Below are 16,489 nucleotides of genomic sequence, written 5' to 3' on the forward strand. Positions count from 1 at the left end.
AGAAATGTCGGTGTTGTTGGACAGTCTGCGGCTGGATGGATGGAGGACTTGTAGAGCCGACGATGAGAAGAGAGAAGCATCAGCGCATAGCGCCGATGCGTATGTGGAACTGGGAGTCGTGGTTTGGAATTTAAGCGGATTTACATGGGCGAGGAGATGTGAGACCATCTCTTTTTCATTATTGGATGCTACAGCCGATTGTTGCTTTCAAACTTAGCTTGTAGCAGACGTGTGCACATTTTCACCATGACGTCTTTGATCCACTGGTGAAAGGACACTTTGAATCGCTCCTCCTTCATCTATAACTGCTTCAAACAACAAAGTGTATGCAGAAAAAGTGGTTAAGATTGCACGATTTATGTGTTGTGTTGTATTATGTTGTCATTTTATGTCAATTGTTCTTTTGATGGGGGCGCGGGCACACGCAGCGGCTCCTCCCTCTCCTATGGTTGAGAGGAATGAAATTTCATCTGTGCTGTATGTTGCACATGTAGCACATTTGACAATAAAGTAAAAAAAAAAAAAAATCAAAACCAAAATAATTTAAAATGTTCACAAAGTATTTGATTAAAATAAAAACAAGAAAACTAAACAATGATGTGATTGAATAATCCGGCCATAAAACGAAGTGCAAAAAATGCAAAACTTGAGTAAAAGTGATCATAATAACCTACCTTAATCCAAACATTGAACTTTTGTTACTCAGTTCTTTTTCAATACAATAAATCCCCTCGAACGAGGGGGTTGCATTCCAGAAAACACTCTCAATAAATGAATGTGGCTTTTCTTTTCGGTTTTGAAACACACTTTAACCACAAAGGTATTTATTGGAGGGACCAAGAGAAATAAATAAGATAAAGATATAAAAACAGTATGAGTACACCCATCCAACATCATCCCATTCCATTATCAGGTAGTCAAAAAATAATCTTCTCATAATATTGCACTACTAATCATAATCATGTAAATTGAAACAAAAGCAAAAAGAAAGCTGTTGCTTTCTGAAATTGTAAAAAATGGAAGAGCATTGAGACGGTAAAAAAAACGTTCCCTTCGTTCAGTGTTGAAAATTGGTGTGCTGCCGCCAGTGGCGGAAACTGTAATTACAGCAAAACGCCAACTACTGTACTGATATATTGGATTGGATTGGATATAACTGGACAACAACAACAGAAATCCATAAAATAGTGAGACTGCGAAACTGGAAGGCACGATGTAGGGATTTCACTGTGCTCTGTCCAACAGAAATTGGGGAGCCCTAGTAGTAATCAGTAGGTGCTGAATTCACTTTGCTGTCAGAGATCATTGAGAAGCTGTGATTATCAATGTGATGATTAGATACATGGTATGTGAAGTGCATTCCATGTATCTTATAAGACAATAGTACAAATCTGGTAAAATTGCCTTTCGAATATAGTGTTCTGTTTTGGGGGAGTACAGGTTTTATCAGTGTTTTAAAATTGTTATTTACATTGGTCATGATACTAAGATTCATGCTGTTACAAAAGATACAAAAATCACATTTAGATCCGTCCCCGCCCCACAATTGACATTTAGTCGTTCATGTTTTCTTGTGATTTTACTTATTAATGTTGTTATACTATTCCCAAAACATTTTCACAATCTACTGTGATTAGTTAGGATAGATCACTTTATTTCATGAAATTGGATTCATAGGGAGCGGGTGGGGGGGGGGGTCTAGTTCCATTGCTGACCTGCTGTTGGCAGATACTACAGAAAACAGCTGAGAAACTCGTCAAACACTATTGTATTGGTAAATACACATCTTAGCATTTGTATGATAATGGGGGTGCAAATAATTCAGAGCAGCTGGTGGCTATCTCATTTCCATCCCAACACTCATCATGTTGGGGAACAGTGAAAGGTGTGTACTTTATAGCATCCTTGAAGACATTATCAGGTCAAACTTTTGTGGTACCTGAGGCGGGGCTCGACTTCACTGCGGCTAGCATATTGTTCCGTTTCAATCTTACTCATCACTAGTTCAGCCTTCTCTTTAACAAAACTACTGGTTACTCTAAAATGGTTCATTTAAGGTTCAATGATTTTGTTGTTTACGATGATACTAGTGCAGCGTGTTATACCGGAGACAAATTCCTTGTGTGTTCTACATACTTGGCCAATAAAGATGATTCTGATTCTGATCAACAGTGGGCTGGACAAAAGCGTCTGTACGTTCCAGCTGAGTGAATGACACTGATTAGTTGACGGTTATCTGTCTTTGGCAAACAGCCCAAGGTCAAGCACATGATGGTGGTGGGGAGACCTGAATACTGTGCTAACAAACTGGAGGCTTGAAATAGCATGACAAGCCTTGAACATTTAAATTAAACAGGTGACTTGTTGGCCCCAGCTCCGGCCTCCCTGTGTGGAGTTTGCTTGTTCTCCCCGGGCCTGCGTGGGGTTTCTCCGCGTTTCTTCTCACGTTCCAAAAACATGCTTGGCAGGCTGATTGAACACACTAAATTGTCCCTAGGTGTGAGTGAGTGAGTGTCCCCCGCCTACTGCCCGATGGTGGCTGAGATAGGCTCCAGCACCTCCGCGACCCGAGTGATGATTAAGCGGTTCGGAAAATGGATGGATGGACTTGTTGGCCAAAAAAGATTATTTTGATTCTGATGTAAAAACTGGCCCGTTAGCATCGTTCTTTCAGAAGTTCATATGCATGGTGCTAAAACTTGTCAGTACAGTGGTACCTTGACTTACGCACGCCTCTTCATACAACATTTTCAAGTTATGAAACGCCTTAATGGGAAAATATTGCCTTTTGTAACGAAAGAATTTTCAAGATACGAAAAGGTAAAAATACCACCAAATCAACCACAAACACTTATTTCAAGTGGAATGCTGTCATCCAGTGGTTATATTAAAAAAATAAATCTAACATCACTGTTGAAATGCCAGGTTTTTGTGATGTAAAAAATAAGACCAAGATAAATAATTTGAAAACTCTTTCCACCATTTATATGACTTATAACCTATACACCTTAATTTTTTTACATATTTGCAAAAGAATAAAAACCCAACAGAATGAAAAAATGTCACGAAAAAGCTTACAAGAATATCTGAGCATTATTTGGGGATAAAAATGGTGTCAGGAATGTGCCGATTCCCACATAACAAGAGATCAAATGCCACCCGTTATATCAAACAATAAAAAATTGACAATATAATGAATGAACAACTGTTTATGTTTAGGTGCACTAGTAGCCAGTTGAAGCTGTTGCTAGCAAACTGCTTCTGTTGTTGTGGCAGAGAGAATCCGTCAACGTTCGACTACGTAAGCCCATCGAGACTGTCTCGATCATTCTTCTTCTTATACTTTCTTTTGAGGGTTGACCTCAGCGATTTATTCTCAGTTATGCTATTCACTGCCTTTGGATTAGGTGCAAGATTTGAACCTTCCACTGCGAATAGAAAAGTATGTAAAGTCATTTACAGTATGTAAAATGACTCACATTCAGAAGCTCATAGCAGTAAGACTGACACAATTTACAAAGTAAAAAAAACACTGCACTTTGAAACAGAAAAAAACCCAGCTCAAAGTATGTATTATTTTTCATGGCAAAATTACATTTATTATGGGTAAACTTTTTTTTTCTCGACTCTGAGCAGGACTGCCTTCTAGCCCAATTTTGATTGGTGCCAAAGGGAACCTTGTGAAAAAAACATCGAGCTTTATAATCTTATTTTTCCTCAGTAGGGACTTTATTGGGGTAACAATCCTTAACACTGAGAAAAGCCCATCCTCTCTGTTACCCCACACCATCTTCTTAACTTTAAGTGGCCACCATTGTCTTTATTGTTATGGTAGTATACGTGTGAGGATGCTAAAGAAAGGAAAGAGGGGGGTGGGTTTCACCTCGATTGAGCACTCATGTTAGTCACATGACCCATGGAGTATTCCGAGGGGTATCACACAGTCGGCAGAGCGTGAATTTGGATGGCTGGATGTGAGCATGAGGAACCCTCCTTTTCCCCACGACCTCCATGACACTCACACTAGCCTTTGACCTGTACATCCCATCTCCGAGCAGGTTTCAAACGGGTCTAGTCAACCAGAGACCATGCAGATAATGTGAATTATTCACACACGTTTTATTGCTCCCATGAGTGGTAATAACACCACTAAGACACACCCCCTAAAGAGGAGTGGAACAGGCCGGCTGTCAGCTTTAGCTGTCAAAAATGACATAGAGCTGACTTTTTTTTTTTTACATTAGATGTTATGTCCTCCCATAATTCTCACAATTGTGAGTTGGAGATGCAATTTTAATGGATATATTATTTCTTACTTTCTGGGAATCTGTAAATTATATCAAGAATGAATGGCAGTGGCAACTTTGGAGGTGTTGTACTCCCACTGAAGGAAAGGGAAATTGGTATCAATGACTGCTTGTAGTACCATGCCCCTTGGTGGCTAAGAAGCGCAATTACATGCTCTTCTTTAACGGCGAAAATCGTTTCGGAGCCATGGCTCTCTCTCTATCTATATCTATATCTATATCTATATCTATATCTATATCTATATAAAACAGTACTCCAGTGGATCATTTTCAGGTTTCAGTTTTCCATACAAATGTCAGAACTAATGTACGTATTATCTTTTAGATAAAAATAAACTGATTTAAGTCAACATTTATTTTGTAGAGATTAACATTTACACATATTCATAACATGCTCAAATATGTCCTTGGAGCTTTTGAAAGATAAATGAATAAACTAAAATAACTGACTGGAATCGAATAACCCAGGGGTAGGGAACTCCGGTTCCTTGAGAGCCATATACTGCCTGTTTTCGATCCCTCCCGACACCAGCGCATCTGATTCAAGCGATCAGTTCAGCGAGCTCGGGAGAAGCCTGGAACGATCATGATCATTTGAATCAGATGTGTGAATCAGATGATTAGGGAGAGCTCGAAAACAGGCAGGATATGGCTCTCGAGGAACTGGAGTTCCCTAGTCCTGGAATAACCAGTCCCTGGGTGTGATTGTGAGTGTGGATGGTTGCATGCTGCAAACTATCCCAGCTGTCTTTAGGCAATAGGCGGGCTACAGCTTGAACTGGTTACCAGCCAATCACACCTGGGGACAATTTAGAGAGTTCAATTAAACTGACACACATATTTTTGTAATGTGGAAGGAAACCAGAGTACGGGTACATGGAGAGAACGCATTCCAGCAAGGGGAGAACGGGCAAACTCTACACTGGAAGGGCAGGGTCCAGATTCTAACCCTGGATCTCTGTACTGTGAGGCATATGTGCTTGCCAGTCACCCTCTCCAATGAATTTTTTAAAAAATATTATTTTAAATGGTTAATGTCAATATTTATCAACACCTGCTGATATAAAATACTGAAATTGTGACACATTTTCAGTCTCATTTTCTAACTTCATGGTGTCATGCTTCAAAGTTACCACTAAAACCTGTATTATTTTGCATTTAATTTTTTTTTAAAACAGACTAAAACTCAGGGTGATGTCATTTTTTTCTCACTTTTATTAATTTATTACAAATGACTCCTAAATCGGAATGTTTTATTTTGGAATTAAATTCCCTATTGCAAAGTGAGTCTTCGGCCTTTTGTCAGGAATAAACAAAAGGTCTTCAACATTATTTATCACTGGTTTCATAGAAATTTTATTTCTCAAAAATAGGGCAGTTGGCACAGCAAATATGGCACTTCATCAGCCAAATGGCCAATGTTTGCTGATTGATTCGACCTTTATGTAAACTAACTAACAGCTGTTGTACAAGTGGCACGGGTCTCATTATTTATAACACATAATTTAATACTTTTTTTTTTTACAAAATGAGCCCCCAGTTGCCCATTACTTGAATTATATGATGGATTATATGATGAAACATAAACGTGTTGGCGCCTATGTGGTTGTCCAATTCTTATCTTTTTAATGTATCGCCTCTAATAACCTCCAGCTGTGACCATCCGTGGTTTTACGTGCACCTTGCGAGGAAAGACCGACCAAACGTGACAATGACTCGGCATTTTTACTCTTTATTTTGTGCTTCGTTACTTTTCGGCCTCGGCTGCTGCCAAACAAGTACCGACGGCTCAACGTTTTCCGCAACGCGAAATAAATTAACCAAACTCGGCACTCCAAAATCCAAACCTCGCACAATTCAAGTGAACAAACCCACCCGCGGGTTGCTTGACCACGTCACCGCAAAAGGAAATACCCGTTTGGGCTTAACATACCTTCCGGACGTGTCTGTGACCTGCTCCGCGTTCGATTTGGTCGTCCGTGTTAAGCCGTCTTTCTACGGATTCGGCGCGGATGAGTCGGAGCTCCAACTGGGCCCAAACTGCCGAAGCAACGGTGCCCTGAGCCCCTTCGGAGACCTGCTCTTCATCTATCCCCTGACGGCGTGTGGATCCCGTAAAGAGGTACGTATGCTATGGACACCTTTTGTGCTTAGAATAACCGAACCCCCTCTCCTCCCACGGCAGTTGCAGCGGGACTTCATTGTCTATAAATTCACTCTCCATTATGAACCTTCAACCGAAAGGTTTCCAAGCGGAGCGCCTCGGATTGACGTCGACATTGAATGTCGTTTTCAAAGGTAGGAAGAGGTGACAAAAGTAAAAACACTCTGTACTTCAGTTGAAATTTCCTGGCGGCTATCCTGCTGGCTAGACGCCGTCTTTCCAACTAGGTAATTTATATTCCAAGAAAACAAAAGTAGCTTGCTCAATAAAGATCGGGAAACACTAATGCGGGATATAAAAATATTTATTTGAATGTGGCATCAGTATGAGTTGATCCTTTTGTTCAACCGAGAAATTCAACACAAAACTTGTCGGAAAGTGAAATGATCCCCTTAAGAGATAAAACAGGTGAACTGAATTAATGTAAGGAAGAAAAATGCTGTCGTATGTTTTTTTTTATATTTTGTTATCAGAAAACTGACTTGCAAATCTCTCATGCCATCTTTGCAAGGTACCACCATGTGTACCAACTGGCAGTCAAGCCCACCTGGACAAATACCTTTGCGCGTAAAACTCTGAGAGCCCATCCAAATGAGTTCCAAATTCATCTTATGGATGGTATGCCTAAACGCAGCATACGGGTATGGGGATGCTTTACGTTTACGTGCATTATGTCACAGTAAACTGTGTGTCAAATTCAGATTCATGGCGCAATCCTGTCAAAAATAAAGTCTTCCACCTTGGTCAGAGGGTTAACGTCCAAGTCTCTGCTCCACATCTGCCCGCTGGAAGGAGACTGTACATCAGCGACTGCTATGCTTCCCCAGGCGGTGGCTCTTCATCGTCCTACAAGTACACAATCATTGGCAATATGGGGTATGGATTATGTACATGACTAAGCAGGTTATTCTCTTTGGTGTTCCATTTGTGATGTCCCATTTTCACCCTTGTAGTTGCATGATGGACAGCAAGCGAGACACTGGAGGGGCCTCTCAATTCGTCGCACATGCTAACGGGACTCTGAGGTTCTCATTCAAGGCCTTCCAGTTCATTTTTGATCCAGACAGTGAGGTGAGACTCGGCAGCCGTGCCCCCCTTTGTCCTAAAGTCAAATTTGACTTAATCTGTCTTGTTTTCAGATCAGCATTCACTGCAAATTATTTGCCACATCAAAAGAGCCAGGCCCAGCGCAGAAATCGTGCACTTATGGAGAGGATGGGTCAGACTTAACTCTAAATTAATCTATTGTTCAGTCTTCTCCGAGTGGACGGAGCGTATTTTTGTGCATCTTTTGTTAGGTGGAAGGCCCTTTCGGGAGATGATTCCATTTGCAAGTGCTGTGATTCACAATGTGTGAGCTCTAAATCCATGAGAAAAAGCATGGAAGGTACGCAGGCTTTTTTTTGGTTTGGTTCTTTAATGTTTTTAATCCATACGTTTTGTTTATTTACAAAGGGTCCATAAGGAGTGGCTTAATGGTTTCAGATCAGCCGCTGGTTGCAGAAGAAGGCTTACCGCGTGTCAGAAGACTGAACAATCCCCTCCACGATGTGCAGAGTGATGACATCTTGTGGCAAAATGCAGACATTCTTAAGAATGATGACCAAGAACAAAAAGACTATGTGGACGATTCTGCAGGAGAAAGTGTGATTCTAGAAGAAAATATAAGACATGACGGTGACCCGGTTGCTCTTCAGAGGAAAAGATCCGAAGCCAGCGTGCAAGGAGATCTGCCACCGTTTCATGACAAAGGTGATGAAGGAAACCAAAATCACTCGAATGGGACTGAAGAGGCAACAAGAGTGCAATCCTCCGATGTGAACAAAAATGAGCTGGTAGATGATCAAGAGCTGACTTGGTATTTTACATGGATGTAATATTACCACAGCTGAATACATCACTCTTCACACGCTCCCATCTCAAAATAAAATTGGGCCTGCATTATGATGTTGTAAACATACGGCTTTTGCTTGCATGGTAGTTTTTTTTAACCTAGGCTTGTCGATGGAGCGTCCAATGGTGTCAACTGACAACGGTATTCTGAAGTGCTCTCGAGCCCGTGTCAATATACAGTTTTTTAAAGCAGTGTCACCGGAGGGGTCAAAGGTGCAGCCAGTGTTGGTTTTCAGCCTTGCTGCCTATATGTGCGGTGATTGATGATGACGTTGCAGGCATCAAATTCAGAGTCCTCCGCAGTAAGAAAGAACATGCAGTGTGTCCATAAATCTTTATTTTTTACATTTATAAATGATTTATTTCACTTGTCTTTTTAAAGTCTGTGGGGAAAAAGGTTCAAAGCAGAATTATCCCACTGAGCCATAACAGCAAATTGTGCTCTAAATAAGAAAATTCAGCATTACTTGACAGTGATTATTAACTGACCTTGAACTACATTAAAGGCCATGAACACAGAAGACCTGAAATTAAAGGATCACCTTTGAATTGTTGAACAGAGAACACGATAAGAGTGAAACACAAACTCTTGATTCATATTAGAGATTCACACAACTTTGCAAAGAGGTTGTAGGTATCCTCTTTCTGAAAAATAACTTATTTGTTTTCTTAAACATGGTGTTTGGAAAAACCTTTGGTAAATTACAAAACTCCCCAACATTCGCTATATTTACAGAAGAGCGCCCTGAAGTCCCATTGTCAGAATTCCGACAAGCACTGATTCAGCAGGACATACTGTACGTATGTGGCACAATTATTCTCAAACAGTCAAGGGTAGCATATTTCAATGTCTTGCATCAGTAAAGCTCGGAACACCGTGTGGCGCGGAAAACGTGCTGTATCTACGAAACTGTTGAATGTGCACACAACCCACACCATTTGCATCAGAGTGATGTTTTTTTCCCAATTTACAATAACTTGGCAATAAAATCTATCTCGTCTTCAGTATGAAGGGATCATGTCTTTCCTCCTTCAGAAGTAGCCGCCCCTGCGCCATTTTAGTTCTCTGCTGCATCTGAAGTTGAGAACAGAGGAAGAGTTGGTCAATGTGCTGTTTTGGGCACTGTGGTGACCTATTGGATGAAACTAAGGTAAAACTACAGAGTGATTGAAAATTAACTCCCTATTTTAAAATACATTATTTGTGTGCTTCTGTTTTTACTAGTTATTATTTTTAAAAAGTGCTTTTATATTACCCAATATAAGGAAGCTTTGAGATGACTAATCATTGCGATGAAATGTAACTTATCTAATACAGTGGTGCCCTGAGAAAAGAATGACTAGTTTTGTTTTTTTCAAGAAAGGAGCTTTCGGATTAATTTTTTGCTTTGACTTGTGAGCACAGACTTGAGAAGACGAGCACTGTAGGATTTCAGCCAACCTCACAAAGCACCACTTAATAAGGAACAGTGCTTCAAAAAATGCACTTTCCACTCCCAGTTGAGGTTTACTGTGAAACTAAACTTAGAACAAAGAAAATTACACGCTGTGTATTTAAAACAACAACAACAACATAGTTTAGTCTTTCCGTCCACTAGCTTAATGGCAACATTAAAGAGCATTAATAACGCTTTAAACCAGGGATAGGTAACTGAGCTTCCTCAAAAGCCATATCCTGCCTGTTTTAGATCGCTCCCTACTCGAACACACTTGATTCAAATGTTAATGATCGTTTCAGGCCTCGACAGAGCTTGATGATGAGCTGATCATTTGAATCAGGTGTGTTGAAATCACGAGAAATCTAAATGGGGCAGGGTATGGTGCTTGAGGAACTGGAGTTCCCTACCCCTGCATTAAAATAATGGATTGAACAGAAATGGTGCAGCATCACTTGTAGACAGAATGGGTTAATGGCATTTCCATTCATTTCAGCAGGAAGACATGAGTTGAGCTACAAGTGTTTCAAATGACAAGTATGGTCAGGGCATGAATTCATCCTTGTCCTCTTATCTCAAGGCACAACTGTACAAATCCTAATTATCCATCAAAAACATTTCACATTCCCCTCTCAGTTCATTATTCCAATTCAGTGAGAGATCACGCCCCCTTGATTCTCAATTGATAACTCAACAATAATACGAGTTAATAAGGGTTGATAGATAATAAAAAATACATTTTAACTCTTACCGATGATGCTCTCGGTCTGTGCTGGCTGTCCTGCAGTCTGCTCCATTCCATTGCCGTTCTCCACATCTATCACTTTTGCTATGGGTTTCTTTGCAACAGGTGGCGGCATCTTGACTTTCTTTGCCAACTCCACCTCCTCGACCACCTTGCTCGAAATGTCTTGGGTTTTCTCTAAGGGTTTTTTGGTGTCTATCACCACCCTCTTGGAGAAGATAAAGCTTGCCGTGCTGGTTGGAGACCGACTGTGGTCTTTCGGGGATGTGGGTGATTGCAAGCTGAGGCGAAGTGCAGCGCTGTCTTTTGATCTGGCAGCTGTCCGCAGGCGGATGGCCTCTTGTAGGTTCATGGAAGGGAGAGGAGAGGTGGGCATTGCTGGAGACTTGAAGGCTGTAGGTGAAAGTGGAGGTGGAGGTGGAGCAACAATAACAACAGACTGGGGCTGGGGCGGAGTGAGCACGGAGGTAACAACTGCAGGTGGAGACGTGGATATTGGCGAGGATATGATCAGAGATCTCCTAATGGGCTTTTGTGGGGCCTCATTCATGAGTTGGGGGGCTGGAATAATGTTGCTGGCTTGAGCTTGTTCCTGTACCACAGGAGATTCGGGGCTGTGGTTAACGTGCCGCAATTTGACCATCTGCAGAAGGGAAGGGGTGACCACAGGGTTGGGTTCCTCCTGAACATGATCAGAAGAAGGTTGAGGGGTTTCGTTCTCTGTGCTTGCAATATCTGTCTGGTGCGAATTACTGTGAAGACCCCCAACAGGAAGAGGTGGTGGCACAGGAATGCTTACAGGTGGCGACGACTGCGGGTCCTCGGGCCTCTCTGGTGACATAGGGATGTCAAAATCTGATGGGCTGTAAGTGTCGCTCGGTGGTGAACTGGGGGCCTCTTGAGCATGGAGCCCATCAGTCTTTGGTACTGCAAGCTTACTCGAAAGGAGAAGGTGTAAGACAGTTGGAGGCGGAATACTTTGTGGGGGAGTAAAAATACCGTGACGTGACAGCAGTTTATTTTGAGATTCAGATGAGACGCTCTCTTGTTGAAGGATGACCTCTGACTCTGGTTTTAGGGATTTATTTGGTGGTGGTGGTGGCGGTGGAATACTTTGTGGCGGATAGAGTTTGGAAGCCGGGCTTTCTTCTTCCGGTGTCTGTGAATGACTTTCTTGACAAGATGGAGAAACAGCGTCTTCAGAACAAAGAGCTGAGCCCCTTTCTGGAGGCGGAAGGAGGTGCTGACTTCCTGCTGGGGGATCTTCGTTAACATTGACCAATGGTGGAGGGATGCATTTTGTTATCTGAGGAGGCTGTACTTGAACCGGTGGTGGGATAGACTCTATAGTTAACACAGCTGGAACGACATCTGGCGGCGGTGGAGGAACCTGTTGAGTTATTGAAGGAGAAACCTCTTTAGGTGGAGAAACAATGCCTTCTGTCATTCTCATAGGGATGGCGGCTGTCATTGGTGGAGGGGGGGCTGCGTAGGCTGGTGGAGGGGGTATTTTCAGGGGATCTGGAGGTGCAACCCCATGTGCTGTGACAGAAAACTCTGGTTTAGGTTCCGTGGTCACCATAATTATTGGAGGTGTGCAGGATGAATGACCTCCCGTGATTGTTCCCGAAGCAGGTACGGACCTCGGCGGCGACGTCGGAACGGTTGCAACTAACCCGTTTCCGCTAATTAAAGGTGGAGGCGGAAGGGGGAAATCTAACTCATCCGGCGCACCCGCCACTATTATTGGTGGAGGTGGTGGGGGCCAGGATGAATCAGGGGACGCTGCTTTGTTTACCTGCGCGGTCTGTTTGCCGGGGGGCTCCGGGGGGAAGTGTGCAGGAGGAGGAGAAGGGGACGGAGTTACGCGTGTTAATGAAATGGCATGTTTGATATCCACTTTAGTCGTTACTTCTGGAGCTTGTGCGGGTGGATTCTTGCCCACGTCACTCTTCATGGCCAACCTTTCTTCCCTTTTCTCTATCGCCTTCACCAACATTCCATTCAACATATCACTTGCACGTACGTTCTCATCATTCTGTTTCACTTTGCCATTTCCTTCTAAACCTACATTCTGAATCAGTCTTTCATTGCTGATTTTGTGAACCTCATTCACATTCAAAAGTGCACTTTCTTGAACCTTCTGTGTACCTAACGCAACTCCATTCGTAGACTCCACGGTTGCCGGCAGACTTTTCGGTTTTCGTTCTCCAGTCAAACTTTTCACCGAGCCCTCTGTCGACACAGATGCAGATGACCTCTGCTGTCTCCTGTCTTTCGGATTCTTTTTGATGATGGCATAGACGTTGTCTGGAGCTGGGGGTCCCAGAAGCAACTCAAAGGTGCGTTTGTTGTGAGCCCAAACCTCCGGAGGAGGGGCTGGAGGTGCATGGACCTTCGGGTGTGGAGGGATGTCAAAGAGTTCTCTCAAGGTCCTCACAGAGGGGCTGACGCTTTCACAATCTATTTTCTCTGACTTTGGGACCCGGGTGGATCTTGTGTTTTCATTCGTTTCCAAATGTGTGAGGCGGGGTGAAGATGAGGCACCGGGAAATAACCTTTGCAGCTTTGCGAGAATTCCGCTTTTGTGTTTCGGTGAGGAGGTGCAAGGATGAAGCTGTGGGGACATGCAGTCTTGGCTGGAGTAGCCGCTGGATGGGGAGGTTATTTTGCTTACTTTATTCTCCTGTGATGATTCCCACTTTTGTTCTGAAGAATAAACTGTTTTTCCCACTTTCGCTGAGTCACTGGCCTCTGGTGTTTTTGCCCTATGGAATATCACAGAGCCCGTTGAGTCATCCAGAGAGCTGGTGTCCCCGTTGTAGCCGGGGCTATCAATGGTCCTCACGGGGGACGCTTCAGGCACATCGGTCCCCCCACCTAGAGCTGAGCCGCTTTGAGGAGAGGGCTCCTTTGAAATGACCACCACCTCTGCTAAGTCTCGTGACCGCCGCTTCATCTTGTTGTGCAGAGAATAGGAGCGGTTTGGGGGCGGCGGTGCCCTTTTGGCCTTCATAACAGAGAGGCTACGCGCAAAGGGCCCCTCCCGCTGAGCGTCACGTGCCTTACTGGTGAGCTTGCCATTGATGATGATTTTGATGGAATCTGCATCTCTGTCTTGTGAGGACGCCTTTCTGGAGATATTGCCGCTAGAGATGGTTGAGGAGTCTGACACCAAAGTCTCTGAGGACCCGGAATGGCTCCAACCTGAAGCGTCTGACAGGTGATAGGGGTTGTGGTGGTAGGCTGAGCTGATTTTGGAACCTCGAGAGGAGCTACGGGATGGGGAAGGGCTGGACAGAAGAAGGCTGCTCTTGCTGACAGTGCGGAGGCTGTTGCGGCTCTGGCCTCGGCTGATCTCCACCACTTCAATAGATGGCGGCAGCACAGCATTGGGGATGATTTTAGACATATAAGCAGCCTGGGGGGACATTGACATGACCGGGGAGGGCAGTTCCTGCTGGTGGCTGTTGGCGGTGGTCATTGAGGCAACGGCCACTGACCGAGGCCTCTCCCCATCCAGCGAGTCCCGGCCCAGTTGGTGCAGCAAGGCCAGGTCATCGATCTGACCAGCACAATTCTGCTCAACTTTGTTTCGGTTGATGGGATGGATCCGGTTTTGGCCGGTCTCATTAGCTCCGAGTTGCTCGCCGTCACTCACACTGTTGAAATACTCCTCCTCATCTAACTTTGAAGATGTTGTCCGGCCAATTCTATCCAAACCTGATGGAAGGAAAAGTAATCAACACACGTTCTGAGGTACATCTGTGGTGTAAATCATCTTGGCATGAAACCATCACCACGCAATGATAAAACTGTATCGTTTTTTTGCTGACACATGTTGTTGCCATGTAGCTGGTTCCCCGCAGGTGTAAAATCAAACAACCTAGGTATTCTTTTCTTATCTACCTATGGGTGTCTTGACAAGTGATTTGAATTTAGAAAAAAAAGAAAAAACGGGTTTGATAAAATCAAAGGTTTCTGCACCCATTACATGACCAGCAAAGATAAATGAAGACCTGCTATCGTTTGAATCAATGCAGCCAATAATCTGTCCTCTGTGATAAATTTCAAACATATGCTCCATACCGAATTCTCGCTGGACATGCCGAGGGATGCTTGCCACAGTCTTCCTGTGTCTTCTTCGTGTCCTGCCTTTTTCTGCTTGCTTCCCAGAGTTTAAAGGCCTGAATGTTGATCCTGGTCAAACGGAGAGAGGCAAGAGCAGTCTCTTGACATTGTCCGACAAATACAAAAACTGATTGAAAGTAAACTCTGTGTGAAAATTGAGGCCGACTATAAACATTTAGCAATGTAACCAGGTTCCCCCTCCTCCCACCATCCGTTACCCATTACGATAAAATTGTCATTGATTGCTAGGAATTGAAAATTGCGTCTTATTTTGCAGTTACCTTGCCTGGTGAGACCAGAGCGGGAGGATCTCGTGGACACAGACGATTTCATCGAGGCAACAGAGGATGCGTCAGGAATGGTGCTGTCAGTCGTAAACCCTCCACCCTCCCCGTCTGTCTGTGCCGTCATTGTCGACTGACGGGGGTATATGATAACAGTTCATTTTCGGAAATGAAAATTACCCAAGAAATAGAGAAAATTAACTTGCAGAATAACTTACAATTGTGCTTTCATCATCTTGGAACTCCTGACCAGCGTTATCTGCAAAAAGAGCGACATTCACATCTGCCCTTTTGCAATGTCACACTTTTGAACCACAGACTTATGGCATGCACTGCCTCTTCGGGACTACAACAACATTTTACCTTCCTGTTGCATCATTTTCAAGCCTTCCAAGGCCTCACTGTGAAGGTCCTCAAGGTACTTGGGCCTGCTGGCCTCGATGAACACGTTTTCCTGGAGCAGCGGAGGAGGCGGGGTCTTGTCATCATGCAGATTTAGCGCACCTTGAAAGAGAGAACATGAAAGCGAGGCGAGGTGATTAGCAAAGCACATTGTTACTCTAACAGCAGATTAGCTGCCCATATGTACCTTTCCCAAAGAAGCAAACAGCAGACAGAAAATCGATGAGATTAAAACCTTAGTTTCACTCTTGAATGCAGGATTAAACTTTGCCTTTGACATAAGCACCAAGAAGGATTATCAAATAATATATGTATATTCTTTTGGACCGAATCTCATTAGACAGTGAAACGGTAAAACACCGTCACATTAAATTGCCCATGCGTCATATTATACTTTTCTTTCTGAAGTAATTCAGGGACAGCAGCAGTAAGGTCTCATGACCGTGGATTCACTCCAGAAAAAGACAACCTGATTTGAGATACAAATGACTTTCAGTCACATGCGAACTTCAAACAAGACAGAAACCTGAAGAACAGCTTTGTCGGGCCAATGGATGTCTGGCATTCTTGCACTTAGATCATTACTGATTTCCATGTTGCTGTACTTTGCACTTATTTTTTTGACCTAACATATCCGCTACCGGAAAATGTGGATCTTATTCACCATACAGCCACTTCAATATGTGGGCCATGTGATGTGTGGGACCTGCTAAGACACTTTTATGTAATGCTGACAGCCGCCTTTTTAGCCACTTACTGTGCTCAATTTGCCACACAGTCACTGGAAGGCCAAGTGAGAATTAGCCTTAGCGGCCGCATGCTTAACTTCTGATCGTCAGCACTCTTTTGTAACAGCAATGAGAAATTTCCTTTCAAAAATGTTACTATTACCGTATACCTTTCTCACATTACGGAGCATGTTACAGGGGGACGTGTGATCCACAGTGGACTGGTTTTCATGAACCAGTCCTGGTTTCATTACGTACAGAAACCAAATTGCTTCATTGAACGGATAATAATCAATGTGCTGCCTTCACTTACCTTTCTTCTTGACCTTGGGAAAACAGTAGAAACTCGAGCTGAAGTCATTAGTCAAAAGCACCACCATGATTTCTTTTATAGCCCGT

The 16,489-nt window shown here is 43.4% G+C and overlaps 2 protein-coding genes across 6 annotated transcripts in view; one reads left to right on the forward strand and one right to left on the reverse strand.

Moving 5' to 3' along the window:
- Window positions 1–5,859: 5,859 nt before the first annotated feature.
- Window positions 5,860–8,431, forward strand: si:ch211-67f13.7 (uncharacterized protein LOC565426 homolog). 2 transcript variants are annotated; one of them, XM_052085995.1, is made up of 8 exons: window positions 5,860–6,429; window positions 6,493–6,605; window positions 6,983–7,089; window positions 7,173–7,323; window positions 7,425–7,542; window positions 7,611–7,690; window positions 7,770–7,858; window positions 7,927–8,431. In XM_052085995.1, exons 1-8 carry the CDS (start codon window positions 5,908–5,910, stop codon window positions 8,346–8,348), a joined length of 1,602 nt encoding a protein of 533 aa, XP_051941955.1. In that variant the 5' UTR covers window positions 5,860–5,907; the 3' UTR covers window positions 8,349–8,431. The 2 variants fall into 2 exon arrangements, with proteins under 2 accessions (XP_051941955.1, XP_051941954.1); XM_052085994.1 differs by having other exon boundaries at window positions 5,861–6,429; window positions 7,173–7,347.
- A 251-nt stretch (window positions 8,432–8,682) lies between these two features.
- si:dkey-157l19.2 (uncharacterized protein KIAA1522 homolog) overlaps window positions 8,683–16,489 on the reverse strand; it is a 31,077-nt gene continuing 23,270 nt past the window's right edge. For all 4 annotated transcript variants that reach the window (XM_052085987.1, XM_052085986.1, XM_052085988.1 and 1 more), the window contains exons 3-8: window positions 15,324–15,464; window positions 15,179–15,219; window positions 14,958–15,093; window positions 14,635–14,745; window positions 10,552–14,268; window positions 8,683–9,439 (exon numbers count right to left, since the gene is read on the reverse strand). In XM_052085987.1, coding sequence (XP_051941947.1) covers window positions 9,423–9,439; window positions 10,552–14,268; window positions 14,635–14,745; window positions 14,958–15,093; window positions 15,179–15,219; window positions 15,324–15,464 — 4,163 coding nt within the window. In that variant the 3' untranslated portion in view covers window positions 8,683–9,422. The remainder of the gene's footprint in view (window positions 9,440–10,551; window positions 14,269–14,634; window positions 14,746–14,957; window positions 15,094–15,178; window positions 15,220–15,323; window positions 15,465–16,489) is intronic.

Source organism: Hippocampus zosterae, chromosome 14 (assembly GCF_025434085.1).
Source record: "Hippocampus zosterae strain Florida chromosome 14, ASM2543408v3, whole genome shotgun sequence".
Classification (NCBI taxonomy): domain Eukaryota; kingdom Metazoa; phylum Chordata; class Actinopteri; order Syngnathiformes; family Syngnathidae; genus Hippocampus; species Hippocampus zosterae.

What these genes read in the sequence shown, in the direction of transcription:
- si:ch211-67f13.7 (XM_052085994.1), top strand. Translation starts at nt 5,908, where the DNA reads ATGTGGTTGTCCAATTCTTATCTTTTTAATGTATCGCCTCTAATAACC. An exon ending in CCAAATTCATCTTATGGATG is followed by an intron (nt 7,090 to 7,172) that starts GTATGCCTAAAC and finishes TGTCAAATTCAG; the next exon opens with ATTCATGGCGCAATCCTGTC. An exon ending in TGCACTTATGGAGAGGATGG is followed by an intron (nt 7,691 to 7,769) that starts GTCAGACTTAAC and finishes ATCTTTTGTTAG; the next exon opens with GTGGAAGGCCCTTTCGGGAG.